Genomic DNA, 26,466 nt, shown 5'->3' on the forward strand with positions numbered 1-26,466 from the left:
ACTTTAGTGTGCATAGAACCACGTGGAGGGCTTGTTAAAACAGATTGCTGGGCTTCATCTCTAGAATTTAATTCATTAGGTCTAAGGTGGAGCCCAATGAGTTGCATTTCTAACAAGTTACCAGGTAATGTGGTGGCTGCCAGTCTGGGGACCACAGTTTGAGAACCACTGTAAAAGGTAGCCAACTGGTTCTTTGCTCTGGAATATAAACTTTCTTAATGAGTTTAAGATACTGGTCTGGGCCCTTGAAATTGCCTCAAATGTTTAATGGTAGGGCTCTAGTGTGAGGGGAGCCTGGAATCACCTAACAACTCCCTTCTGGAGTGGTTTTGATTAGTGCATCTCCTGTTCCCACTATCTAGGAGCCTCATAAATATTAATTCAATTCACAAGGGACTAATAAAAGACACCGTCTTTGTCCTCAGAAGATAGGGAGGACGGCACATCAGGCGGAGAGGCTGCCCCTGGCCTCCCAGTTTCGAGCCCTTCTTTGCCGCCCACCACTGAAGGGGCTTCGGGATTCCTCAGGACGGCTTCAACTTCCCAAATGGCTTGAGAGAGCCCAGAAGGAACTGTGATAAAACTGGCTGGTGCACCCGAAGAGAGCGTCTTCTCGCAGGTGGGGCGGCGAGGCGGGGCGGAAGAGAAAGCCGGAGCAGCGGCACTGACAGCCGCCTGGACTGGCCCTGTCGGCACCGCCCCCTGCGATCCTAACGGCCTCGGGCGGCGGCCCTCGGCGCCCCGCCCTTCCCGGGCCCGCCCCCGGCTCCATCTTGCCCGAGATCAGTTTGGGACGAGACGCTGCTCCACCGGGTCAGGTGAGGAACGGCGTACCCTACCGTTGCCATCCCTCGTCCCCCTCGGTCGCCTCGCCCCGGCCTGCTCTGAGGCCTGCCAGCCGGGAGAGGGCGGGGCCCCGCGTGTGTCCCCGAGCAGGGGGGCGCTGGAGGAGCCTGTGGGCCCCGGGAGTGGCCGGCGACTCGGTGTGCGCGTTTTGGGACCCGGGCTGCCTGGTGGGGGCGTTCGGGCGGGGGCGCTTTAGGGCGGGATCGGCGAGGCGGCCGGGCAACGGGAAGTCCTGTTCGCCGGTCGTCTGTGCCCCTTGGCTGTCCGGAGGTCCGAGGGAGCTCACTGCCCGAGGGGCCTCCCGCGCAGGCAGGTGGACCACAGGTGGAGGGGTTGAGGCCAGAGGATGGCCCTGCTGAAGCGACCCCAAGGAGGGCTGAGTAGGAAAACCGGTGAGCAGCACCGAAAGCTAAGTCCGGCTGGTGACTAGACTTCCTGGTGACACAGCAAATTTAGGGAAACTTGGGACGTTTGTACTTGCTTAGTGAACCTAGGACAGAATGCGGAAGCCTAAAACTGTACACTGGTTCAGGTTTATAATTCTTGGAAACTATTCAGGGAAGTGGCATTCCAGATTAGATTCCTAGTACCTTAGCAGCAGCAAACGTGTGCTGATTTGAGCCCAACCTGTGTGAACAATTCTACAGGAGATGGCTGATGTCTACCATAAAGTGACAGAAATGAAAAGAAGTCGTCCAGCTGCCTTCAAACTCTCTAATTTCTGCCAGCTGGTGGGGAGCTGATCTGATAATCTGTCCTAATTAGATAATGAGTGTAATGAGTTACCTATCAGGCAGGGAAGGAGTTCAAGTACTAGATAGGGAGGTAGAAGAGAGAATTTTGACCACTGCAAAGTGAAGCCTCCTTTCAGTCCTCACTGGTGGTGACTGCCTACCCTGTCCATGCAGAGCCTAGTCGTGCCTCCAATTCTTTATTGAAGGGCCCTTGCTGACAGATTTAAATGGTCTTTCCCAATCAAGAGGCAGGTTTTGGAAAATTGTAGTATCTGCTGTTGGCCATCTTCATACACCCTTTCTATTTTGTATTTGTTTCATAAATTTGCAACAGCTGCCTCCTGTGTTCCTGGGCTTCATGCCATCTCTGAGACTTGAATAGTGAGACCCACCCCTTTTAGTAGTTGACTCACTGGGTGGAGATGGTTTGGAAAACCAAGAATGCTTTTCTAGTCTTTTAAAAGTAGTTGCTGACGGAGGATGTTGAAAAGGAAATAAAAGTTCTGGTTCACTGGTATAGTCTGATTATTCCTTGGGCAAAGTTGAGTAGTTTGTTGAGTCACCAAACTCGGGTTTGTTTCAGCTTTTTACAAAAGCTTTTTCAATCTGCGTTTTGAATAGATGATACATGCATAATTCCAAAAGGACACTTAGCACTTTTTTTTAGTACATTGAAAAATCTCCTTGTTATGCCCCAGCTCTCCTCTCCAGAGGCAGCAGTGGAGTACTGTTTCCTACTTTCTTGAGTATACTTTCAGGGATATTCTCTCTATATACAAGCAAATAAATGTAATTTTTACACATTTGGTTGCAAATTATGTAGTTTTTCATCTTGCTTTTTTCCCACTGAATATGACTTAGAGTGGTTTCACATATGAGTAAAAAGAGAGCTGCTCATTTTTAATAGTTGCCTAACACTTCATTGTATGGCTATCCATAATCTGTTTTACCTGTTCCTTATTAATGGACTTTTAGATTGTTTTTAACCGTGCCACTTGGCCTGCAGAATCTTAGTCCCCTGACCAGGGATTGAACCCAGCCCATGGCAGTGAAAGCACTGAGTCCTCTCCACTGAACTGCCAGGGAATTCCCAACCTTTTTCTGTTACAAATAGTGTGTAATGAATAGCTTTGAACGTATATAATTTTGCATTTGTGTAAGTATTTTTATGAGGTACATCCTGGAAATAGAATTGCATTCTAGTCCTTTATATAATTATATTTCAAAATGTACCCAGATTCATTTTCTTAAAGTTGCTTTAAGTTTTCTCATGTACGGATAGTCTTTATCTTCATTCTGTTCAGAAACTCTTGTTGACGTAATTCCTCTAGTGCCTTTAAAGGTAAGATTTAATGTAGTAGCTAAAGGCTGTAGAAATAGGACTTTGTCACTGGAACAGTTCCTGAGATTTAGAAATTTAAATTGTTTTTGTAGTCTTTGGTGCTATAAAACTTGTTGCCTTTAAAATTATTATTGGGCTTCCCTGGTGGCGCAGTGGTTGAGAGTCCGCCTGCCGATGCAGGGTACACGGGTTCGTGCCCCGGTCCGGGAGGATCCCACATGCCGCGGAGTGGCTGGGCCCGTGAGCCATGGCCGCTGAGTCTGTGCGTCCAGAGCTTGTGCTCCGCAACGGGAGAGGCCACAACAGTGAGAGACCCGTGTACTGGGAAAAAAAAAATAAATAAATAAAATAATTATTAATTTCTCCCATAAATTATTTTCAGACTTCTTCACTTTATTTTGACCCTGACCTCTTTTACCCTTGGTCCATCTGACTGTTCTTGGATGATATTGTTTCTCCTTTACTCCTTTTTTTTTATCAGCTGGGCTTGGGGAAGAAGACAGCAAAAAATGATTTAACGTCCTTTGCATCCAGGTCTTTGGATTCCAAATGACTGTTTTAAAACTGACTGGATCAGTTTTCTTATTTTCTTTCAACTTCGACTAAATATATGCCCATTCATTCTCAATTTAGCAAGTTTTTAGCTTCTATACTGTGCTTATGTCATAAGGAGCACTATAATAACTTAAATTTATTTTCTCATTTTCCTCCCCCCCATCTCTGTATCAGCACCTAGGACAGTGCTTATTAAATAGTGGGCTTTTGTAAGTGTTGAACTGGATTTGTTTGGGGTCCTTTATTAAAAAATTTTTTTATTGGAGTATAGTTGATTTACAATGTTGTGTTAATTTCAGGTGTATGGCAAAGTGAATCAGTTATACATATACATATACATATATTGACGCTTTTTTAGATTCTTTTCTCATACAGGCCATTACAGAGTATTGAGTAGAGTTTCCTGTGTTATAAAGTAGCTCCTTATTAGTTATCTGTTTTATATATAATAGTGTGTATATGTCATTGTTTGGGGTCTTGATAAAATGAAATACAAATCATTTATAGCTGTATTGGGGAGACGAGCCAAAACACATATTGAAAAATTTGGTAAATTAGGTGGTAGATTCAGAAATGCCAAAATATTCTGGTATCAAAATATCATTCACAGACCAGCAGCAATAGCATCACCTGGAAGCTTAGTTAGGAATACAGAATCTTGGGCCCCATCTCAGAACTACTGAATCAGTCTGCCTGCTAGACTCTTTTGACAGAAGGTGTGTTTTGATTAAACCCTATGACAAAATATATCTTCAAAGGCCTTAATCCTTATAGGAAATTACAGAAGACATTTTTTATTGTTGTTACAGAATGTCGTACCCGGGCTATCCCCCCACAGGCTACCCAGCTTTCCCTGGATATCCTGTAAGTATTGCCACTTATGATACTAAAATAGCTCATGTCCTTGGCACAGATCTTGTATAGAACTAGCCAGCCCATGACAGATCTTACAAATATGCTAGAGCAGGGGTCATAAATTCAAATGGCCAGAAGTACTGAGTAGAGTTCATGAGTGAAGGCAGGTGTTGTGGGGAACTACAGGGACTTGGCTCACCTGTGGAAAGGCAGCAGTTAGTCAGGTTAAGCCGCATGTGTCCATGCAGGGAGGCTGACCCAGTGTTGCTGGATAATTCCATATCTTCAAGTAAAGCCAACAATCTGGATTTTATGTGAAATTGCCCAATTGTTAAAATTGGGAAATGAATATTTTAAAATGTTAAATGCTGTATGATTCAGTACAACATGTAGGTAAGCTAAATCGATCCTGAGTCACTGGGGTTTTTTGTTGTTGTTGTTGTTTTTAAGTATTTATTTATTTTTGGCTGCGTTGGGTCTTCGTTGCTGTGCGTGAGCTTTCTCTAGTTACAGAGATCGGGGGCTACTCTTTGTTGTGGTGCGTGGGCTTCTCATTATGGTGGCTTCTTTTGCTGCGGAGTGCGGGCTCTAGGCACGCCAACTTCAGTAGTTGTGGTGCACGGGCTTAGTTGCTCAGCGGCATGTGGGATCTCCCCGGACCAGGGATCGAACCCGTGTCCCCTGCATTGGCAGGCGGATTCTTAACCACTGTGCCACCAGGGAAGTCCTGAGTTACTGGTTTTTAATCTTTGTGTTAGAAGATTTAAAATAACTTAAGAGGGGGCTTAAGAGAAAGCCCTCGCACAGAAACGAAGACCCAACACAGCAAAAATAAATTAATTAATTAATAAACTCCTACCCCCAACATCTTTAAAAAAAAAAAAAACTTAAGAGGAGCTTGACTCATAGGTAACAAATTGCAGTGGATTAGAGGTCCCTGGATTAGTACTTCTGAGACTTTTAGTATTTGGAGTGCATGTTATAAATGTGCTACCAAGTTCTGCCTTGTTGATGTCTATACTATTCTGAGGACTAACCTCATAGCTGAGGCATAAGTAAGAATTGTGTTTCAATTTTATGCTCATAAGTATGCAGGGCTTCTTTCTAACTCTGGGAGAATAGAAAGAGGGGCCTATACAGATTAGTGTATATTCTTATGTAAAGTGAATATATAGCTCTCCTGAATTTATCATTGAAGAGATGAGAATTATGAATATGTTCCCAGGTCCCTATGTACTAAACTGGACTCTGACCACCATTTCAGTCAATATCAGCTAATTGTTAAAACAGACAACCCTAACATCCCAATGACTTAAAGCAATAAAAACTTACTACTTGCTTACTTCAGTCTCCTGGAAGTCAGTGGTGGGGGTGGCCGGGGGAAGGGTGTGGTGGGGAGCTAGGAGGCTTTGTTCCATGTCGTCTTGAGGGTTCCCAGGCTCCTTCCATCCTCTGTTGCCTTGGAGTCCTCCACTGGATCTTCTGCTTCCAGCTGGCAGATGAAGGAAAAGAGAGGGGAAGAGAGAGCTTAGAGGATTGGGCAGAAAGTTAAGGGGACCAGGCTGGAAGTCGTGTATGTTACTTCTGTCCACATTCGTTTACCAGTATTCAGTCATATGGTCCTATTTAACTGTAACGGGGTCCTGGGAAATGTAGTCTAGTTTTGTGGCCTGGGAAAAAGTTTAGTGAACATGTAACAGTCTCTCCACACTTAGACATTGTGTGATCTGAACTGAGGTCCAAAATGTCACACCCAGTGTATGACTCAGGTCACCTTATTTTTTTTTTCCCCCTGTTATGCACAGGTCCAGATGTGTTGCAAGAAAGCCATGAATTCTTCTCTTTAGGGTAGAGAGGCAAATCTTCCTATTATTTCCAGGTGCTAGGAAAATGAAGGAACTAATGAGCTTTGCTAGTTGTTCCTGAAGGCTTGAGGTTTGGAAAGAGCCTGGTTCTTACTCCCAAATAGAGAAACAGACCCTTCTTGCCTAACACAGGTAGATTTATATATAACTGAATTCTGACAAACAAGTGTCCTGAAAAACTAGTATACTGATAAACTAGTATGAGATACCAGGACTTCTAATGGGCTTTTTAATATGTAAAAGAATAAGCTAGACCTTAACAGTTATCTTTGTTTGTTTCCTTAGCTAGGTTCTATTTCTCGGTGATCACATTCATTTGAAAATTTTTCTGGTTTTTCAGCCTGCGGGTCAGGAGTCATCTTTTCCTCCTCCTGGTCAGTATTCTTATCCTAGTGGCTTTCCTCCAGTGGGAGGAGGTGCCTACCCACCAACACCAAGTAGTGGCTACCCAGGAGCTGGAGGCTACCCGGGAGCTGGAGGCTACCCAGGAGCTGGAGGCTACCCTGCCCCTGGAGGCTATCCCAGTGCCCCACAGCCAGGGGGAGCTCCATCCTATCCTGGAGGTGAGTCCTGGGTTGTGGAATTAGTATAGCATTTTTTTCTTCTCTCTTTAATCCTCTCGGTTCCTTCTTGTTTTGTACGAGGTCAGAGTTGCTCTTAGCCTACTTTCTACCTTAGACAGTAAGGACCTAGCTGGCAAGATGAAGGATAAAGGTTCTAAGGAGGCATGAAAGCTGGGAGCAGTCTCCAAAATTCTGTTGTGAAAGGAATTAGAATAAATCTCATGGTAATAAAGGACCAATATATAATGGTTTGGTTGATAATTTGTAATCTTAAGAACTGATTCAGATATTTCATTTGGCATGATTGTGACCTTAGGACAGCTTTGTCCACAGTATGTAAAAAACCAAACCAACCAAACAAACAAACAAAAATCTTAGCACTTTTGTATTATAAGTTATTAAGGCAGATGAATGAAGTAACCTTTTTTTTAAATTTATTTTTTAATGGGGAAGGATTTGTTGAGAAATTGAATTTAGACCAAAAGGGACTACTGCTATAGCATTAATAGTATATTTTCTTCTACTGTTTCTAAAGTTTTCACTTCAATCATGAGAACTGTCACTGTAGTTTGTTTCTTTTTTTCTCTTGTTCTTCCTCCAGGCCAAGGGTTTGGAGCCCCACCAAGTGGAGCAGGCTTTTCTGGCTATCCACAGGCACCCTCACAGTCTTATGGCGGGGGCCCATCCCAGGTCCCACTACCTGGTATGTACTAACTGTCCAGAGAAAAACAGTACCTTGATATTTTGAATCTTGCAGTTGCTGTTGAAGGAACTTAGTAGTTTATGTTTGGAATCGTCTTTAGTAAACGTTTATACTAAATACTTCTTAGGTAGTATATGGTTTCATGAAGTGTATTAATTTGATGAAAAAGTTTAATCAGCAAGATGGTAATAAGGACCTATGTTTTCAATCAAAAAAAAATTACCTGTCCTGAAGCCAAAAAGCAAAACCTTCAGGAACTTTTCTGCTCATTAGTATAGCACAAAGGAAACAACCCCCAGAACTATGTCCTGTCATCCTTTCCAGATGGAATCAGAATTTAATCTGGTTCAAGTGTTTTGTTCTTTTTTTAGAGTATTGTTTATAAAGAAATTATGTTAAATTATTTTAAAGAAATTAGGACATGGAATATTTTAAAAGGTCCTTGTGACCAAAGTTGGTTTTTGATTCAGTAAATTATAAAACTTAAAAATTATCCTAGTGAATAGTGTGAATATTCTCATATGTTTCCATATTCATAATAAATCAGTGCTGTTTTGAAAAATTAAATCAGTTAAGACCTGATTGCTGTATTTTTTCTTAATATGTAGGTGGTTTTCCTGGGGGACCGATGCCTTCTCAGTACCCTGGAGGACAATCTCCTTACCCTAGTCAGGTATTTTTTTTTTTTTTCCTACCTTTTAAATTTAGTCTGGGTAACTGGATAATGCTAAAGAAGGGCACTACTCCTTTGCTAACATTAGAGGTTTCCATGAAGCAGAGGAGATGGTCTAAAACAGTTCACTTAAGACTTTAATCTTTGCTTCTGTTAGACTCCATGCTCTTTGGTCCACCTGCTTTTAAGTACTGTCCTGATGACTTTAATAAGACAAACATAGGTCCCTTCTCACAGGTGATGACACCCATACTCTTTTTCATAGTGATTCACTTGGACTCTTGGCGTTGGTTTTAGTTCTTTTTCCTCCTCCCTTGCTGGCAGTATAACTATGAACTTACTGGGTGGTTGATATTTCTGGCAGTGTTTTATGAAGTATGTTTTTGTTTTCCTTTTTTACCTTTATAACTTTCCACTCTTCTTTCAGATCAATACAGAATCCTTACCTTCCTATCCTGTTTTCTCTCCTGTTTCTGTGGATTATAGCAGTGAAGTAAGGTTTTTTAATGTTCACTAATCACTAGATCTCCTATATATGCCTTCATTTGTTTCTAATTTCTCCTGTATTTGTCTCTCACCACTTCCTTGAGGGCTCATTGTATCTGTTTTTATCTTTATGTCCCTGTAGTGCTTGGCAGGGGTTTAAATACAGTAGTCAATTAATGTCTGTTAAATTGATTTTTCAGGAGTCTCAGAAGGTCTCCCGTATATCAAATCTTTGCCCTATCTCAATATAGCTCCTTATTTTAATATTAAGTTTTATTCTTTAATTGACTTGTTAATTCTTTTATATCCTATGCAAGTTAATAGGAACATAAGCAGTTTTATGTTTACCTTATCTTGATTTTTCTCACTTCATATTGTCTATTCATAAAGATCTAGCATTTTAAAGCTTTTTTTAGGCTGGGATTGGTAAGGGGTTACAGAATTGGAAGAAAAAAACTTAGTCATTTTCTGGCTTCCTTTCCAGATTTGAGGAATTTTTGAGCTCCAGAGAGGCCACACAGCTAGTGAAAGTCAAAGCTGAGACTAGATCCTAGCTCTTCTGCCTCTTAGACCAGTGGTCTCTGTTATACAGTGCTACTTTGCTGATACAGTAAATGATATTCCTCCAAAGCCCATAGTAAATTGCTTTCAATCCTTTTTTTAAAAAATTGTTGATTATTAATCATATTATAAATCTGTAGTTATTCTAATCATTTGTTATGAGAATTTTTATTTTAGTTTAGTTTAAGCATGCATTTGCTTTTAAAGACATCATTTTATGACTGAATATAAAAGATTTTTAAACATAAAAACACTAAAAGTAAAATACACATGCAGCTTATCTTGCATAACAATTACAACCCTAAATTGAAACCAGGAAGTTACAGAGCAGTAGATTTTGGGAGATGGAAAGTGGAATAGATGGAAGTGAAATAGACTACCTTGTGAGGGGTGAGCTCCCTGTCACTGAAAATCCCCTGATAGAAGTTGGTGTGTGTGTATGTGTAGGTGTGTGTGTGTGTATAGGAAGATGTAAAGAAAGTTTTTGTCTTGGGGCCAGGTGACCTCTCCTGATTGACCCAATTCTAATTCTATGGCAGTTTTTCAGCAGGAAGATCGGAATGAAATGGAAGGCAAAGGGTGGCACTTTTGGTGGCAGATAGTATGGGCTTTGCTGTACTGAGAAATCCTCTGTAGTTAGAGTTTTGACCTCAAGAATATAGACCCTGATTTCTTTGAGTTCAGTATAATGCCTGCAGAATGATAGTATTCTTGATGAAGATTCACTTCAAACTTAGACTTTCAACAAAGAATAAAACAAAACCCTTTTTCCCTCTAGATGAAAAATGGAATAAGTCTTTTGGTGGTTGTTCGTTTTTAGAAACAAGAGGATGACAGAAAATGATAGTCGTCAAATAGTGCATGATGAGGGTTAGTTTCTCTTACTGTCTAGTTCAGTGTATTATAAACAGAAGCTTCTGCCCTGCTTAGGATTTTAGTGACAGTGGTTACATCAAAGAAAACTTTCATCAGTGCTTGATACATTAAGCATCATGTAAAGGCAATATGTTGAAAAAATTTTTCTGCTTGAATATTTGCTACAAGTAGAATAATTTTAGTTTTTCCTTAAAACCAATATACAAATATTTCTTGTTAGTTCTCTGCTTACATTCCTGGCTTAGAAACTACTGAAGGATGATTGTTAGGGCTTATTGGTAGAAGAAAATGTTGGCGTGAGAGTAGAGATGAGTGGGAGGAATTACTGACCATAAAAATGTTTGTCGAAGGGTCTGGTCTCCTTCTCCCCAATCACTTTGCCCCTACAAAGGGGCATATTGGTTGGCATATTGCTGTTGCTGTATTCAATGGGTATAACTCGAAATACCGTTTCAGTTGCCTAGAAAGCAACTGAATCATTTTATGTTTTGAAATGATGTTGATTGCATCTTTAAATGATATTTTAGAGATACTTGGTTAAATAAAATATATTATTAAAATTAATTTTTAAAAAATGTGATGCGGGGACTTCCCTGGTGGTGCAGTGGTTAAGAATCCACCTGCCAATGCAGGGAACACGGGTTTGAGCCCTGGTCCGGGAGGATCCCACATTGCCACAGAGCAACCAAGCCTGTGCGCCGCAACTACTGAGCCTGCGCTCTAGAGCCCGTGAGCCACTACTACTGAGCCCGCGTGCCACAACTGCTGAAGCCCACGCATCTAGAGCCCATGCTCCATTAACAATAGAAGTCACCGCAGTGAGAAGCCTGCGCACCGCAACGAAGAGTAGCCCCTGCTCGCTGCAACTAGAGAAAGCCCGTGTGCAGCAACGAAGACCCAACACAGCCAAAAATAAATAAATTAAAAAAAAAAATGTGAAGGGATATCATCTTGCTGTATCCCATCTCTCTTAAACCCTGATTCGAATATTTTAAGAAAACTAATGAATTGTTTCATAGCTTTGTATTTAAACTTTTTTAAACTTAATTTTGTAATAATTTCAGACTTATAAAAAAGTTGTAAAAATTGTGTACAGAATTCCTGTATACATACAGTTTACTCAGATTCTTACATAAATACAGTACAGGAAATAACAGTTTTATAATACTATTACCCAACCTTTAGACTTCATCACTTGTCCCAGTAATGTCCTTCTGGTTCAGGATCAAATCCAGGATGAAACATTGCATTTGTTGTCATGTCTCTTAAGTTTCCTTTAATATGAAATAATTCTTCAGTCTTTGTTGTTAATCACCTTGATACATTGGAAGAATACTACCAGTTACTTTGTAAAATATTCCTTAATTTGTGTTTGTCTGATAAGTCCCCCTGATTAAATCTAGGTTATGCCATTTTGGCAGGAATACCACAGAAATGATGTCGTGTCCCTAGTGAATCATATCAGGAGGCACTAGTTGTTGATTTTACCCCATTCCTGGTGATAATTGGTTTTGATCATTTGCTTCAGATGATGTCTGCTAGGTTTTCTGCTGTAATGTTACAAAGTATGCAAATATCTTGGTTCTCATTATACTTTTACCCACTGATTTTAGCATCCATTGATGATTCTTGCCTGAAACACTTAGTACTGTGGTCTTTGTCATATGGTGATTTTTAAATTTCTTTATAGATTTGTATTTAAAAACATATAGTCCTTGTTTTGCTTTCTGGTTTATTTCCTTATAAAATCGATGAAGAATATTGTAACTCCCAGAGTCTGTAGTCATCAATTTCATTTTCATGCTTTTCTTATTATAAAATGTTTTATGTCTAATAATCAGGGCCCGTACAGGAAATGAAGAGCTATTACCAAAAGTATATTGCTTGTTTGAAATCTCATTGGGCAAGTCTGGCTCTACCTCACTAAAGCCATTATTATATTCTTTAAATAAAACACTGCCACTCGCACTATCCAGGGATCAATCTCTTTTTTGCCCTCCTGTTCTACCAAGAAGGAAACCAAGGCATGGAAAGATTGTGACTATCTTCACAAGCTTGACTGTCTTGTTTCCTGAACGTTTGGTGTCTGGCTGTCTTTTGGTGGGAGAAGGATAGTCTCTGTCTGTTCCAGAATGAGCCATGAAAATAAATATCCTTATCCTAAAACCTAAGTACTGGCTTCCTTGCCTAAGAGTGATGATCAGAGAAGTCTTTTTTTTCCCCCCCAATATTTATTTATTTATTTTGTCACACCAGGTCTTAGTTGCAGAAGGCAGGCTTCTTAGTTTCAGCTCACTGGCTCCTTAGTTGTAGCACATGGGCTCCTTAGTTGCGGCAGGTGGGCTCCTTAGTTGTGGCATTCAAACTCTTAGTTGCAGCATGCATGTGGGATCTAGTTCCCTGATGAGGGATCAAACCCGGGCCCCCTGCATTGAGAGTGTGGAGTCTTATCCACTTCGCCACCTGGGAAGTCCCATAATCGGAGAAGTCTTAAGTTGTCTTCCTGTAAGCAGAGAAACCGGAGTTGGCTTTTTTTTTAAGTTAGTATTTTTTTTAATAAGATGTTGAACATTTTTTCATATTATTTTTCTTCCAGTTTTTTGAGACCCAATTGAAATATAACACTGTATTAGTTTTAGGTATACAACATGTTGATTTGGTATATGTATGTATTGTGAAATGATTACCACAATAACTGATTTGGATTTTATGCCTCTTGTTCTCAGCCTGCTTCGATGACTCAGGGAACTCAAGGAACAATCCAACCTGCTGCCAACTTCGATGCCATGAGAGATGCAGAAATTCTTCGTAAAGCAATGAAGGGTTTTGGTGAGGAAAACATATTTTTGTCTCATTTACAATCAAATTCAAGTGATTGTAGAGTAAAAATAAGCTTTATATCATAAACCAAGTTTATATGTGAGCCTGTGTGCACATCCCTCAATTTAATCTGGCAACAGACACCTTGTAAGCATCTAAAAGATGTCATCAAGGAGCACCCCACACAGACCTCATCCTTACTTAGACATGTATGGTTCTTTCAGGTACAGACGAACAGGCAATTGTAGACGTTGTGGCCAATCGTTCCAATGATCAAAGGCAAAAAATTAAAGCAGCTTTTAAGACCATGTATGGCAAGGTATGTTTTGTTTCCTTTTCAGGAGTGAGCATGAACAGTGGCCTTACGCCCTGCATTCTGTCAGGTTGGTTACTATCTTTTTACTCGTACTGGTGAGTACAAAGAAGAGACAACTAGATTTCAGAGACCCCAGGAGAGGTGTATTCAATATTTCTTTCTTTCTTTTTTCTTAAATAAATTTATTTATCTATCTGTGGCTGCGCTGGGTCTTCGTTACGGCACGTGGGCTTCTCATTGTGGTGGCTTCTCGTGTTGCAGAGCATGGGCTTTAGGTACACGGGCTTTAGTAGTTGTGGCTCGTGGGCTCTAGAGCGCAGGCTTGGTAGTTGTGGTGCACGGGCTTGGTTGCTTCACGGCATGTGGGATCCTCCTGGACCAGGGCTCGAACCTGTGTCCTCTGCATTGGCAGGCGGATTCTTAACCACTGCGCCACCAGGGAAGTCCCATCAATATTTATTTCTCTTAGAAGGCTTTCCAATTCTAGAGTAGTCCTTGATCTCACAGTCATACCTATTTACTATGTCTGGTAGGTGACACATGTTCAGTAAAAAGTAGATTATGACCACAATCCTGATCAGTAGCTTGGTTCTCAGTCTGCTCCTTACAGTTGGATTCAAGGAGTTCTTATGTAGCCCTTGCTTATTTTTGGTCCCTGGTATCATCTTTCACTCCTCTTCCTCCCTCTAAACATATCTTGTATTATGACTTCATAGAACTTCTTGCCATTCCCTGCACACATACTTCTGTGTTTGGTATATGTTGTTCTCTTGTCCTGGAACAACTTTTCCTTTTTTCCTGCATGGCAAACAAATTCTCCAGGATTTGTCTTGATTAAGCTACTTTGTGAAGTTTCTCTCATTGCTCTGGCATAATTTGGCTGCTTCTTCCACTGTGGTCCCATAGCACTTTGTAAAACCTCTGCTGTAACTAACGTCACTGCCCGCTCCCCAAAACTGTGAGCTCCCATCAGGCAAACCATGTCATATTCATCTTTGTATTTATAGTACCAAGTACAGGAACACTAACAGATAGCCACTTAAATATTTGTTGAGTGGATGATCAGTGACTAAATCCAGCAAGATTCTGTGGCTGAAAGGTGTCATCGTTTCTCAAATATAAAGGGCAAGACTGGGTAGCATTGGTTTGCCATTTAGATAGGAATCCTAAACATTTTCCGATATCCTCTGAATCCAGTTTACTTTTCTCAGAATGGAAGTAGAGTTCCACTGGCTGGTCCCACCTCATCTTTTCTACTTTGCCTGCCCAACCCAAAATCCACTTCCTTAGTCTTAAGGCTGATTAAGTGACACAAACTCTAGTTTCTCTTAGGGTTCAACATCAGACTCACTTTTCTCGCAAAAGTATTTTCCACATTATGAATTTCTTTAGTTCACATGTGGTCTGTGCTTCGTTGTCCTGAATTTTCTCATACAGCACCTTTGAATTAAAACTAAATTCCCAGCCTATTTTCCTTACCCACAGCCACCTTTTCTCTTGACTTCTTATTAATAAAAATACTATTCCTCTAGCCTGCCTTGGAGTCTTCTTTGATTCCACACTCTTCTTTGTCAATTAATCAGTGAATATTGTTTCAGTGCCTACTGTATGCCAGGCACTGCTTTGTCCTAGCAACTGGTTATTGACTATGTCTTATTGATCTAATCTGTAAAAGAGCTCTTTAAAAATGTGTCTTCTGTCTCCTTTTTTTCTTTCCACCACTCAAGTCCAAGCCTTTATTACTTCTTACCTAAATATTCCAGTAGCCTAAATTTCATTTATAGCCTCTGTCGTCATAGTCCGTCCTGCCTGTTGATACTGCCTGTTGTTGCTATATCAATGCCATTTTCTTACGTAAAAGTTTCCAGCAACTCCTCCCAACATGCAGAATCAGATCCACACTCTTTAGCTTGGTATTCAAGGTAATAATCCAAGCATGTAGTTACAACTTTGTTTTACTAATCTCTGAAAACATTACCCTCTAACAAAATTGGTTGTCTTGTTGTTCCATTGAACAAGCTTTGCTCATTCTTGCCTCTATACTGTTGATTCTCAATCTTAGCTGAGTATCATAATCTCTTTTCAAACTTAAAAACACACGCAGAATCTCTGGGTATTCATTCTTGACATAAGTGTTGTTTGTGTTTTTTTTTTTTAGAAAAATTCTGCAGATGATTTTAATGCATATAGCCAAGGCTGGGAACCACTTTTCTGTTCCTTGTTTGTGTTCTTTCTCCTTGCCTGAAATACCTTTCTTCTTTCTCTTTGCCTGCTAATTTTTACATATTCTTCAAGATCTGGACTAAAAGTTTTCTCTGAGCTCTCTAGCCCACTTTAACTTTTCCTATTTCAGCTTATTTCTGTGCTACTTACTCATCTCACGCTGGAGTACAGGCTGCTTTATATTAACTTTTTAAAAATGTTTATCTTATCTTTTCAAATAAGAACACGATGATGACAATTTCTATTTCCTCATAGAGTAAGAACAGTTTCTTATACTAAGTAAATATCTGTTTATCATTTTGTTAATTTGAATTATTCTTTGTTTCCTATACCTCTTATTTTGTACCTAGTGTGGTGGTGGAACTATAATAAATTTATTATTAAGTGTTTATTGATAGAATGAGTAAAATATATCTGCTTGAGTGTAATAAACTTAAATATTTATTCCTTAGTATATAATATTCAGAACAGCAATTGAGGCTTTCATATAGCAATTCAATTCCATTTTTTCATATTGTCCTTAAAAAATTTAAGCAAAACAAAATTTGGAGAGCACATATACTTAGTTTGTATTTGTAATTTAACAGGATTTAATCAAAGATCTTAAGTCAGAGTTAAGTGGAAATATGGAAGAACTGATCCTTGCCCTGTTCATGCCACCTACGTATTATGATGCCTGGAGTTTACAGAATGCAATGAAGGTAGTATATGGCATTTACTTTGAGTATTTTGTCCTATTTCAAATGTAAAGCCCCATAAATTTTGGCAGTTCTGAATTTATAGTGACAGCTAAATCAGTACATTATTTTATATCATCTGAATATATAGAGCTTTTTAGGTCTGGAGGCTAAAGAAATATTTGATGGAACAGTAAGATTTAACTACTTTCAGAAATTTCATGATTTGTTGTATAATTCTCCCTTTCTTCACTTCACATAGGGAGTAGGAACTCAGGAACGTGTATTGATTGAAATTTTATGCACAAGAACAAATCAGGAAATCAGAGAAATTGTCAGATGTTATCAATCAGAATTTGGACGAGACCTTGAAAAGGACATTAGGTCAGATACATCAGGGCATTTTGAACGTTTACTTGTATCCATGTGCCAGGTGAGTATAGCATGAAAGTTTGGGTGTTGGTGGAGGGAACATTTTTTACTGCCTGTTGCCAGTGGCCATTCTTTATTCCTTTTAATATTTAGCCCCCTTGGAATCTTGACATCTTTAGGAGGGACAATGCAGAATCCACTGTACAGGTTTCTTTGTAGTCACTACTGAAATTTATTTCTGCAAATCTGGCCTTTGTAAGGAATCAGAAATTAACCTCTTTAAGGTTGTATGAAATCAGAAATCAACTTGAGGCTCTGTGTCTTAGAATGGCGATGAATCTGTACTTTTGAGCTTAGCATTGTACTGCCAGTTAAGTCGGACCATCAACTGAAGGTATGTAGGTCCGCCATGCAAGTGCTACAAGAGTGAGGACTGTGAGGAGAGCCAGAAATGCAGAAAATGTTTCAGCGTTCACAGTACTTAGTACTGTGGGTACTGTGCTTAGTACCCTCCTTGGTCTGATTCCCCAAATGTGCTGGAAAAGTGGCAGAAAATTCTCCAAATAGGGTATTTGGAATGATACTACAAATATACTTAGAATGAGATAATCAGGGTATATTTGAAAGAGATGAGGCAAAATACTAGCACACTGATTCAGTATCAGGAGTTGTTGGCTATCCTGCTAGTGCACAGGTTGGACAGTCTTGAAGATGCTAAAAGTAGAGGAGAGGCTCTTCACAGCAAAGGGAGGTAGTTGCAGAAAAGACAGTGTGCCAAAGTGCATGGGTATGGAAATGAGAAAAGAAAGCAAATGGATGGGAGGACATTGAATTTACCCACAACAGAATAACAGAGCAGGGGAGTAGGTTAGCATGAAAAGAAAATCAGGACCAGAGAGTTAATGCTAAAAAATGATTATTAAGACTTTAATGAGGTGCTGAATATTTCTTTATGCAGGGTTCAAGGCCCAGCCATCTTTCAAAGTAAAGGTCCCTATTCCAGGGAGTGGCTTCCTAGGAAAATGGGACTGTATTATATGCTTGAATCCAAAGGCAATCATCTGGGGAGTTGTTCCTGAGCTCCTTTGCCTGTGCTGTGTTCAGTAGCCCATTTAGAATATGCTTCTACACATGCCTTGTGCCCAGTGCTCTTCAGGAGACAGTTTCTCACCTTCAAGGAACACCTCTCCATTTTGTTGCTCAGACAGACACTGAGACTCCAGAGGGCAGCCTTTCCTTTGTTTGGGTTTGTGTTTCTATTGATATTTTTGAGAGAAACCAACTACCCATCTAAGCTTTACTCTTGTTCAGGCCCAGGCCCTCCCTCTCTTCTTCCCAGTGAAGAGTTTGGTCTATAAATTGGTACAGGCTAGCAGTACTTGAGTTATTTATAACTTCTTCTAAAAGGCTCACATGTCATTTTCGTGTATACATTCATAATAAATACTTGTATATTAAGATTACACTTGGATGAATGAAAGGACGTTCATGAAACCTCCATATTATATACTCCCTCCTTTGACTTAAATTCCTTGAGGGGAGGGGCCCTGTCTTTCTTGTGTCCCCACCACTTAGCACATCCTGTTGTTTCTGTTCCTCTGGAGAACCCTGACTAATACAGCCTGGTACAAAGCAAGTGCTCCATACCTTATAGTTATATGGATGAATACAAAGCGGAACTCAGTATAATGCATATTGATCTTAAATCCCAGCTAAGCAGACTCATAATTTATTTGAGTGGTAGTTTATATCTCCTATTAGAGGAGGTCCTCAGCGTGGCTCAGTAGTCGCTTCATCATGAGAAATCTAAAGTTACTTCAGACCCTGGAGTTCAGGGATATCCAGCCTCCAGGAAACCTCAGTGCTTCTCTCTCCGAACTGAACAGGGGACGGTGCTTATTGGCTCAGAACATGAACCGATAGAAGTAGACCCTATCACAAGAGAAGTGAAAAATGAAATTCCTTTCGTGGCAGAAGGCTTTCTCCCGGAGGATAGAAGTGGCTGCATTGTTAGTGTTCAGGACTTGCTAGATCACGAGTGTGTGTGTGTGGCCACAGCCTCTGGAGGTGTCATACTTTGCAGTCTCAACACACACCATTCTGTTTCTCCTGGCCCAATTACTACCCTTCAAGCCACCTCCTCAGAGAAGCATTCTTGGACTCTCCTGGGCCATTTGTCATTCCCTGCTCTGAGCCTGCACTTAATTCCCAGAGACCTCAGTTATAACCCTAATCCCACTGTGGAGGCATCTTTTATCTCCTTAATGGGAAGAATGGAGTGGCCATAGTCACTTCCAGTCCTTGTGGTTTCTATCATGCCTAGTCTCTTAATACCTGTTAATAAATGTTTATTGAATAAAAACAAAAACAAAAACCCCAAAACTTCTAAACCAAGGACCAAACCCTGAAGAGTAACTTTTTTAAGAACCCCTTTCTCTTGGTGTACCAAGAGAAAGCTTTTTAAAGTGAATGTTAATAAAATTTTCCACACTTTCAAAAATAAAACGTGTGTGTGATTTTTCATGGAAAACTTTTCTGATTTAATTTAGCTCTCAAAGCCCTGAAAACCTCTCATTTTAATATAACCTCATTAAACTATGGTCATATAAAATCCAAAGTTGGCAGTGTAATAAAGTACTAGTTACACTAGTATAGTTTCTTTGGAAATGAAAGATAAGTGTGACAAACTTTATACATTAATTTTTAGTAAATTGTCCCTTTAAATCCAGAAGTGACTAGATTGGAAAAACTTTTTTTTTTCTTTTACAATTTTATTTTACTTTTTTGTCACATGGCATGCAGGATCTTTGTTCCCTGAGCAGGGATCGAACCCGTGTCCCTGTCATGGGGACCTGTCCCCTGCAGTGGAAGTGCGGAGTCTTAACCACCAGACCACCAGGAAGTCCCAGAAAAAAATTATTATTTTTTTTAATAGAACTTGTATCACCTTCTTCTAATTCCTGCCTTCCTCTTTTGCAGGGAAATCGCGATGAGAACCAGAATGTTAACCACCAGCTGGCTCAGGAAGATGCTCAGCGTCTCTATCAGGCTGGTGAGGGGAAATTAGGGACAGATGAATCTTGCTTTAACATGATTCTTGCCACAAGAAGCTTTCCTCAGCTGAAAGCTACCATGGAGGCCTATTGCAGGGTATGAGCTTTTCTTTTGAAGATTTGGCTTCTATTTTAAGGTGTGAAAATATTTTAACCACTATACTTTTTGTTTACAGGTGGCTAATCGAGATTTGTTAAGCAGTGTCGGCCGTGAGTTTTCTGGAAGTGTTGAAAGTGGTTTGAAGACCATCTGTAAGATACTTTAGTGTTTTGCTTTGTTTTGTTTGTAAATGAGTGAGGCTTTGAATAGTTATTCCCATTAAGTGGTGATTATTAATATAGCCTCCCTGGAATCTGCTTAGGCAGAGGCCAAGCTAACCCTCTGTTTTTATATGCAATTCTCTATGAATGGTTGGTGGTGTGATCAAATAGGATTGTTTTGAAATTATTTGGTCTTTATTCTCTATGCCCTTCTTGAGGAGTATACAAAAATATATGATAGATTGTGGCATTTCCATTAAGGTAAATAGGAAAGCCCTAAGGAACTACGGAGTGCCACCACAGAAAGCGTCATTTTGAGCTCTCCAAAACACCTTTCAAGTACTTAGCCCAATGAGACCCTTTTCCATTTGGAAATTAAAAACCCAGTTTTTGGTGTCCTGACATTCAGATGTTTAATGAAATGGAAATTTCATTCTCATGGAGAATATAAAACTAAAGAGACTATTAGTAACACATTGATATTAGCAATTGAATATCTTACAAATACTACTATAGTAATTGTAGCTAACGTAATGATGTATAGTTAGTACATCTCTACCATCTGCAGGAAGAGACTTTGCTAATTTAATTTTCCTAAGAGAAAACATGTCAGATTTCTTATTATCATTCTCAAATCTTTGCTCAAATCTGTGATTTCTTTTTTTATATTGGAGTGTATCTTACATCCTTCTCTCAGTCAAATGATATATTTGACATCTAGAATTCAGATTTTAGTCATTATTCCTTTTAAGTAAGATATTATCAGGGCACAGTTGCTACAGATTTTCTCACTTTAAGGGGGAAAATGTGAAGAGGCTAATGACTGCATCTATGGAGAGAAAATGGGATTTTTTGGCCAGAGGGAATCTTGTAGAATTGAAGGTAGCCTGTCTGATGCTGCTGGAAAGAAAGGTGGAGGCTGAGAAAAATCAAGGGGACAATATCTTCAGCTCACCTCAGATTTCTGAGATGATTACGTAGAAAATGATCAAAAGCAGCTAGAAGTGATAGATGGTGTGTGCACACCTTTTTCAAGTCATTTCACGTCTGAAGCGTCTCTCACTTGCAGTGCAGTGTGCCCTGAACCGCCCTGCCTTCTTCGCTGAGAGGCTGTACCATTCTATGAAAGGTGCCGGCACAGATGACTCCACCCTGGTCAGGATTGTGGTCACTCGAAGTGAGGTGAGGCTTTCTCTGTTTGTCTGATCTTACTTGATTTTGAATGTTGATCCTTTTTTCTTAGCAATATTAAACACATTTTTTTCTTCTAGTTTTATTGAGATATAATTGACACTGTGTAAGTTTATAATCGGCACTGTATAAGTTTAAGGTATACAGCATAGTGATTTGACTTATATACATCATGAATATTTTCACAGTAAGTTTAGTGAACATCCATCATCTTATATAGATACAAGATTAAAGGAAGATGTTTTCCCTTGTGAAGAGAACTTTTAGGATGTACTCTCAACAACTTTCATATATAATGTAAAGCAGTGTTAATTATATTTATCTCGTTGTACATTACATACCTAGTACTTACTTATCTTATACCTGCAAGTTTATACCTTTTGACTGTCTTTCTCCAATCTTTCCTCTCCAACCCCTCACCTCTGGTAACCACAAATCCGATCTCTTTTTGTATGAGTTTGTTCATTTTTGAAGTATAATTGGCCTATAACACTATGCTTATTTCTGTTATACAACATAGTGATTCGATATTTCTATACATTTCAAAAGGATCCCCATGATAAGTCTAGTTATGACATGTCACCTTACAAAGATATTACATAGTTATTGACTATATTCCCCACACTGTACATTTCATACCTGTGACTTACTTATTTTGCAACTGGAAGTTTGTACCTCTTACTCTCCCTCACCTATTTCTTTCCTTCCCCCAACCCCCTCCCTTCTGGCAATTACCTGTTTGTTCATTGTGTCTATAACTGTTTCTGTTTTGTTATGTTCGTTCATTTGTTTTTTTACATTCCACATATAAGTAAAATTGTACAGTATTTGTCTTTCTCTGTCTGACTTAGAATGTTAATTTCTTAAAAGTTCCTTAGTTGGTTGTCAATCCCTCAGGACTGACATTAAGAAAGGGCTCTCTTTCTCACGGCTGGTAGCGATTGTATAAAGCACAGTGTTCACTTTCCTCATGCTGTGAGAGAGGCTTGCTTAAGTGAAACAGACCGCCAGGGAACTCCAGATGTTTATTTTTTGGTTTTCATTTTGCTTATGTAAAAAACTGTATGAGGGAGTTCCCTAGTGGTCTAGTGGTTAGGATTTGGCACTTTCACTGCCATGGCCTGGGTTCAGTCTCTGGTCGGGGAACTGAGATCCTGAAAGCCACGAGGTGCGGGGGGAAAAAAAAAGAACTGTATGAAGGACCTATGCAGGTTAATCCCATTGGACATAAAAATTCTTAAAATTTAGCATATACTTAATTATGAAATAACTGTAAAAAATTTTATATTTATCTTTTTACCTAAATATAGCCTCAGATGTATTCCTTTCTTTGACTTTGTTTATTTAGTGGACTTCTTTTTAATCAAAAGAAAACATATGCTATGAAATTATATGAAAGAAGGTAAATCATTTTTTAAAAGAGAACCGTAATACAGTATTTGGAAAAACCTTCTTGTGTATTTGTTTTTAGACTTAAATTTTCTAAGCAGGATCCCTTTTTCTTTAATTATAATAAAATATACGTAACACAAGATTCCCATTTTAATCATTTTTAAGTGTACAGTTCAGTGACATTAAGTACATTCACATTGTTGTACAACCATCACCACCAAAAGTTTTTCACCTTACAAAACTGAAAACTCATTAAACGATAATTCACCATTCTCCTTGCTCCCCAACTCCTGGCAACCACCATTCTGCTTTCTGTCCTATGTATTTGACTACTCTAGATACTTCATATAAGTGGAATCATACAGTATTTGTCCTTTTTAACATCTTCAAGGTTCATCCACATTGTAGCATGTGTCAGGATTTCCTTCTTTTCTAGGGCTGAATAATGTTCCATCGTATGCATACACAACTTTTTGTTTATTCATTCATCCGTCAGTGGACACTTGGGTTGCTTCCACTTTTTGGCTGTTATGATTAATGTTGCTGTGAACATGGGTGTACAAATTTTGAGTCTCTGCTTTCACTTTTGTGTATACCCAGAAGTGGAATGGCTGTATTATATGGTAATTCTGTTTTTATTTTATTTTTTTGAGGAATTACCATACCATTTTCCCGTGGCAGCACCAGTTTACATTCCTACCAGCAATGTACAAGAGTTCCAACTTCTCCACATCCTTGCCAACACTTGTTATTTTCTGTGTTTTTGATAATAGCCATTCTATCAAATGGTTTTTAAATGACTAATATATTTGGAATAGTAGATGAAACTAGTATCACCCTTATTCAATATCTTTACAGAACAGTGAATCAGACATTCACTGGGTGACGCTAGTACTGGTATGAATGCTAGCTATAAAATGCCAGTCATCTGGTGTTTTTTCCCCTCTGCTTTGGTTATAATTAGGATCTTTTCACTATTAAAGAATAATTCTAATATCAGTTTTCTTTAACAGCTGTTTTCTAATATCAAAAATATCATGTCTTGCATGCAGATTGATCTTGTACAAATAAAACAGATGTTCAGTCAGATGTATCAGAAGACCCTGAGCAAAAGGATTGCAAGTGATACGAGTGGAGATTACCGAAGGCTTCTTCTGGCCATTGTGGGCCAGTAGGAGAGATTTTTTTAAATGAGTGAAGCTATTCAGAGCTTATCCTTCAAAGCAATGACTGACCTGCATGCAGCAACATCAATCCTCACCTAACCAAAAGAGCTTTGTACTAAAGACTGTGTCAGGGTATTTGTGCTTGGTTTGCACATGTGGTTATTGCCTTAATTCCAATGTTATTTTTTTCTCTATATACGATCAAGTAAAGCCATATCACAATGATGAAGTAATAATGCAATGTTTGTAAAGCATAATTCTCACTGCTCTTATTCTAAATAGGATACCAAATTGAATAAAAGTCACAACAGTCTGTAATTCTGTGTAATAATATTGAATAAAAAATTCAATATTGAATAAATTTGAATAAATATTGAATTTAAAAAAAACCCTTGCCTTCCTTTGGACAGTTATAGTTGGTAATATGTCAAAACTGTATTATTTTTTTAAAAAATTCAGCTCTTTTGACCTAGAAGAGCAATTTGCATCTTACTTTACATAAATAGGTATTCTGTATTCATAAACACTAAACTTCCCACATAGAAAATAGTTTAGTATTGCCTGTAATAACTTTTAAAAGAGGGATTATGTGTTTATGTGCATAAAATATATAGCCTACTTTTACGTCTACTGAGACTGCCTAGAGATCTTTATTGGCCCTTGATTTTTTAAAAAAATTTATGAAAGACTTTAATTTTAGTTGCAATTTAATCGTGATTCAAGACAGTGAAGCTTGACACATAAGAGGTGCTGAATTAATGAATAAACGAGGCTTAAATCATCTTCCTGGGAGACTGAATACTAGCTCTTTGGAGAAGTAGTTCAGGGAGTCAGTGATTTCAAACCTGGCTTTATTCCCAGTACTGAGCAATTACTTATCGAGTATGTTGAGCATTACAGTAGGTTAGGGAAAGTATCAATACAAAGGAAGGAGGTTTGTAATCTAGTGGGGGGTTCTAAACAAAAATTAGGATACAAGGAAATTGTAAATGTTAGATTATAAATTCTGCTGAAGGTAATAACCCTATTTGTTCTTTGTGTTGAGCTCCCCGGTACAAAGCAGATATTTAATACAGATCTGGTGAATGATTGTACTAAAAATTGAGGGGGAGAATAGTAATTATCAATTATATTTCGATAAACATTTGTTTTGTGTAAGTACCAAGGGACATACATACAAGGTGGTATAAGACACAACTTTACTCTTAGAGAGATAGACCTATGTACAATTGTAGCGCAGGGCAAAAGCAAGATACATAGGTAGAAGGATCACTGGCTAAGATAGATTTTTTTTTTTTTTTTTTTTTTGCAGTACACGGGCCTCTCACTGTTGTGGCCTCTCCCGTTGCGGAGCACAGGCTCTGGACGTGCAGGATCAGCGGCCATGGCTCACGGGCCTAGCCGCTCCACGGCATGTGGGATCTTCCCGGACAGGGGCACGAACCCGTGTCCCCTGCATCAGCAGGCGGACTCTCAACCACTGCGCCACCAGGGATGCCCTAAGATAGATTTTTGATACAGGTTTTGGAAAAGTAAGTAACAGTGATGGGATTTGGTAAAGGTGAGAAAGAGGGGTGTAAGGTACTAGGGAAAGATATGAGCTATATATTTTTAAACTTTTAAAAATTGAGGGCTTCCCTGGTGGTGCAGTGGTTAAGAGTCCGCCTGCCAATTCAGGGGACGCAGGTTCAAGCCCCGGTCCGGGAGGATCCCGCGTGCCGTGGAGCAGCTCGGCCTGTGCGCCACAGCTGCTGAGCCTGTGCTCTAGAGCCCTCGAGCCACAGATGCTGAGCCCATGTGCCACAACTGCTGAAGTCTACACGCCTGGAGCCCATGTTCCGCAGCGGTAGAGGCCACCTTAATGGGAGGCCTGCGCACCACAGTGAGGAGTAGACCCTGCTCGCTGCAAATAAAAAGAAAGCCCGCACACAGCAGTGAAGACCCAGCACAGACATAACTAATTAATTATTTTTTAAAATTGAGATATAATTCATATATCATACAATTCATCCTTTTAAAGTGTACAATTCAGTCGTTTTTAGGATATTCATGCATTTGTGCAACAATCACCACAATCAATTTTTGAACATTTTCCTCACCCAAAAAGAAAACTTATACCCATTGGCAGTCATTCCCCCTTTCCCCTCCTCCTGCCCAGCCCCTGGGAATCACTAATCTACTTTCTGTCTCTCTGGATTTCCCTACTGGGGCTTTTCATATGAATGGAATCATACAATGCGTTGCCCTTTGTGTCTGGCTTCTTTGAATTAGCATACTGTTTTTAAGATTCACCTGTGTAGTAGCGTGAATCAATACTTCATTCTGATTTGTGGCTGGATAATCCATTGTTGGATATACACTTTGCTTGTCCATTTATCAATTGATGGACATTTGGGTTGTTTTCACCTATTGACCATTATGAATAATGCTGCTATGAACATTCATGTACAAGTTTTTTCTGTGGACACATGTTTTCAATTCTCTTGGCTATAGTACTATGAGTGGAATTGCTGGTACATACAGTATTTTTATGTTTAACTTTTTTTTTTTGCTGCTCATTAGAACATTTATTTCTCAGAAAATAAGTTTAAGACAGTCATATTACAGTAAGTAAAACTAACTTTTGTATTCTTTACAGGCATAGATTTTTCTCTTTATTACCTCTCTTATACCATCTGTTAGAAACAATTCTAGAAAGCAAATAAAGTCACTTTCTACAATAAATAGAGCATCGTGTGCTTCACAGCAGACGTGACTGAGACATAAGCCCCATGCCACAGCAGGACCTGAACCGTTTCCCGTTCTAAAAGAGCAGTTTTAAAAATGAGACTCAGAGAGAGACTGAAAGATTCAAAGAGGCTGAAAAAAAAAAAAGGGAGAGAGAAAGAGACTAAGAAAGTGTTGGGGGGAAGAAAGAGACACACAGAGAGAGTATG

General features: G+C 39.4%; 1 protein-coding gene across 2 annotated transcripts; it reads left to right on the forward strand.

The window, feature by feature from the left end:
- The first annotated feature begins 600 nt into the window (after positions 1–600).
- Positions 601–24,891, forward strand: ANXA7 (annexin A7). Of its 2 annotated transcripts, none has more exons than XM_079900964.1 (13): positions 601–813; positions 4,287–4,341; positions 6,538–6,760; positions 7,362–7,463; positions 8,072–8,136; positions 12,786–12,888; positions 13,104–13,198; positions 16,006–16,119; positions 16,358–16,528; positions 19,447–19,617; positions 19,697–19,772; positions 20,851–20,963; positions 23,417–24,891. In XM_079900964.1, the coding sequence occupies exons 2-13, from the start codon at positions 4,288–4,290 to the stop codon at positions 23,537–23,539; spliced, it is 1,410 nt and encodes a 469-aa protein (XP_079757090.1). In that variant the 5' UTR covers positions 601–813; position 4,287; the 3' UTR covers positions 23,540–24,891. The 2 variants fall into 2 exon arrangements, with proteins under 2 accessions (XP_079757090.1, XP_079757089.1); XM_079900963.1 differs by having other exon boundaries at positions 724–818.
- Positions 24,892–26,466: the final 1,575 nt, after the last annotated feature.

Source organism: Stenella coeruleoalba (genome assembly GCF_951394435.1).
Source record: "Stenella coeruleoalba genome assembly, chromosome: 16".
NCBI lineage: Eukaryota > Metazoa > Chordata > Mammalia > Artiodactyla > Delphinidae > Stenella > Stenella coeruleoalba.

What these genes read in the sequence shown, in the direction of transcription:
- ANXA7 (XM_079900964.1), top strand. Translation starts at nt 4,288, where the DNA reads ATGTCGTACCCGGGCTATCCCCCCACAGGCTACCCAGCTTTCCCTGGA. An exon ending in AAGTGGTTTGAAGACCATCT is followed by an intron (nt 19,773 to 20,850) that starts GTAAGATACTTT and finishes TCTCACTTGCAG; the next exon opens with TGCAGTGTGCCCTGAACCGC. An exon ending in TTGTGGTCACTCGAAGTGAG is followed by an intron (nt 20,964 to 23,416) that starts GTGAGGCTTTCT and finishes TCTTGCATGCAG; the next exon opens with ATTGATCTTGTACAAATAAA.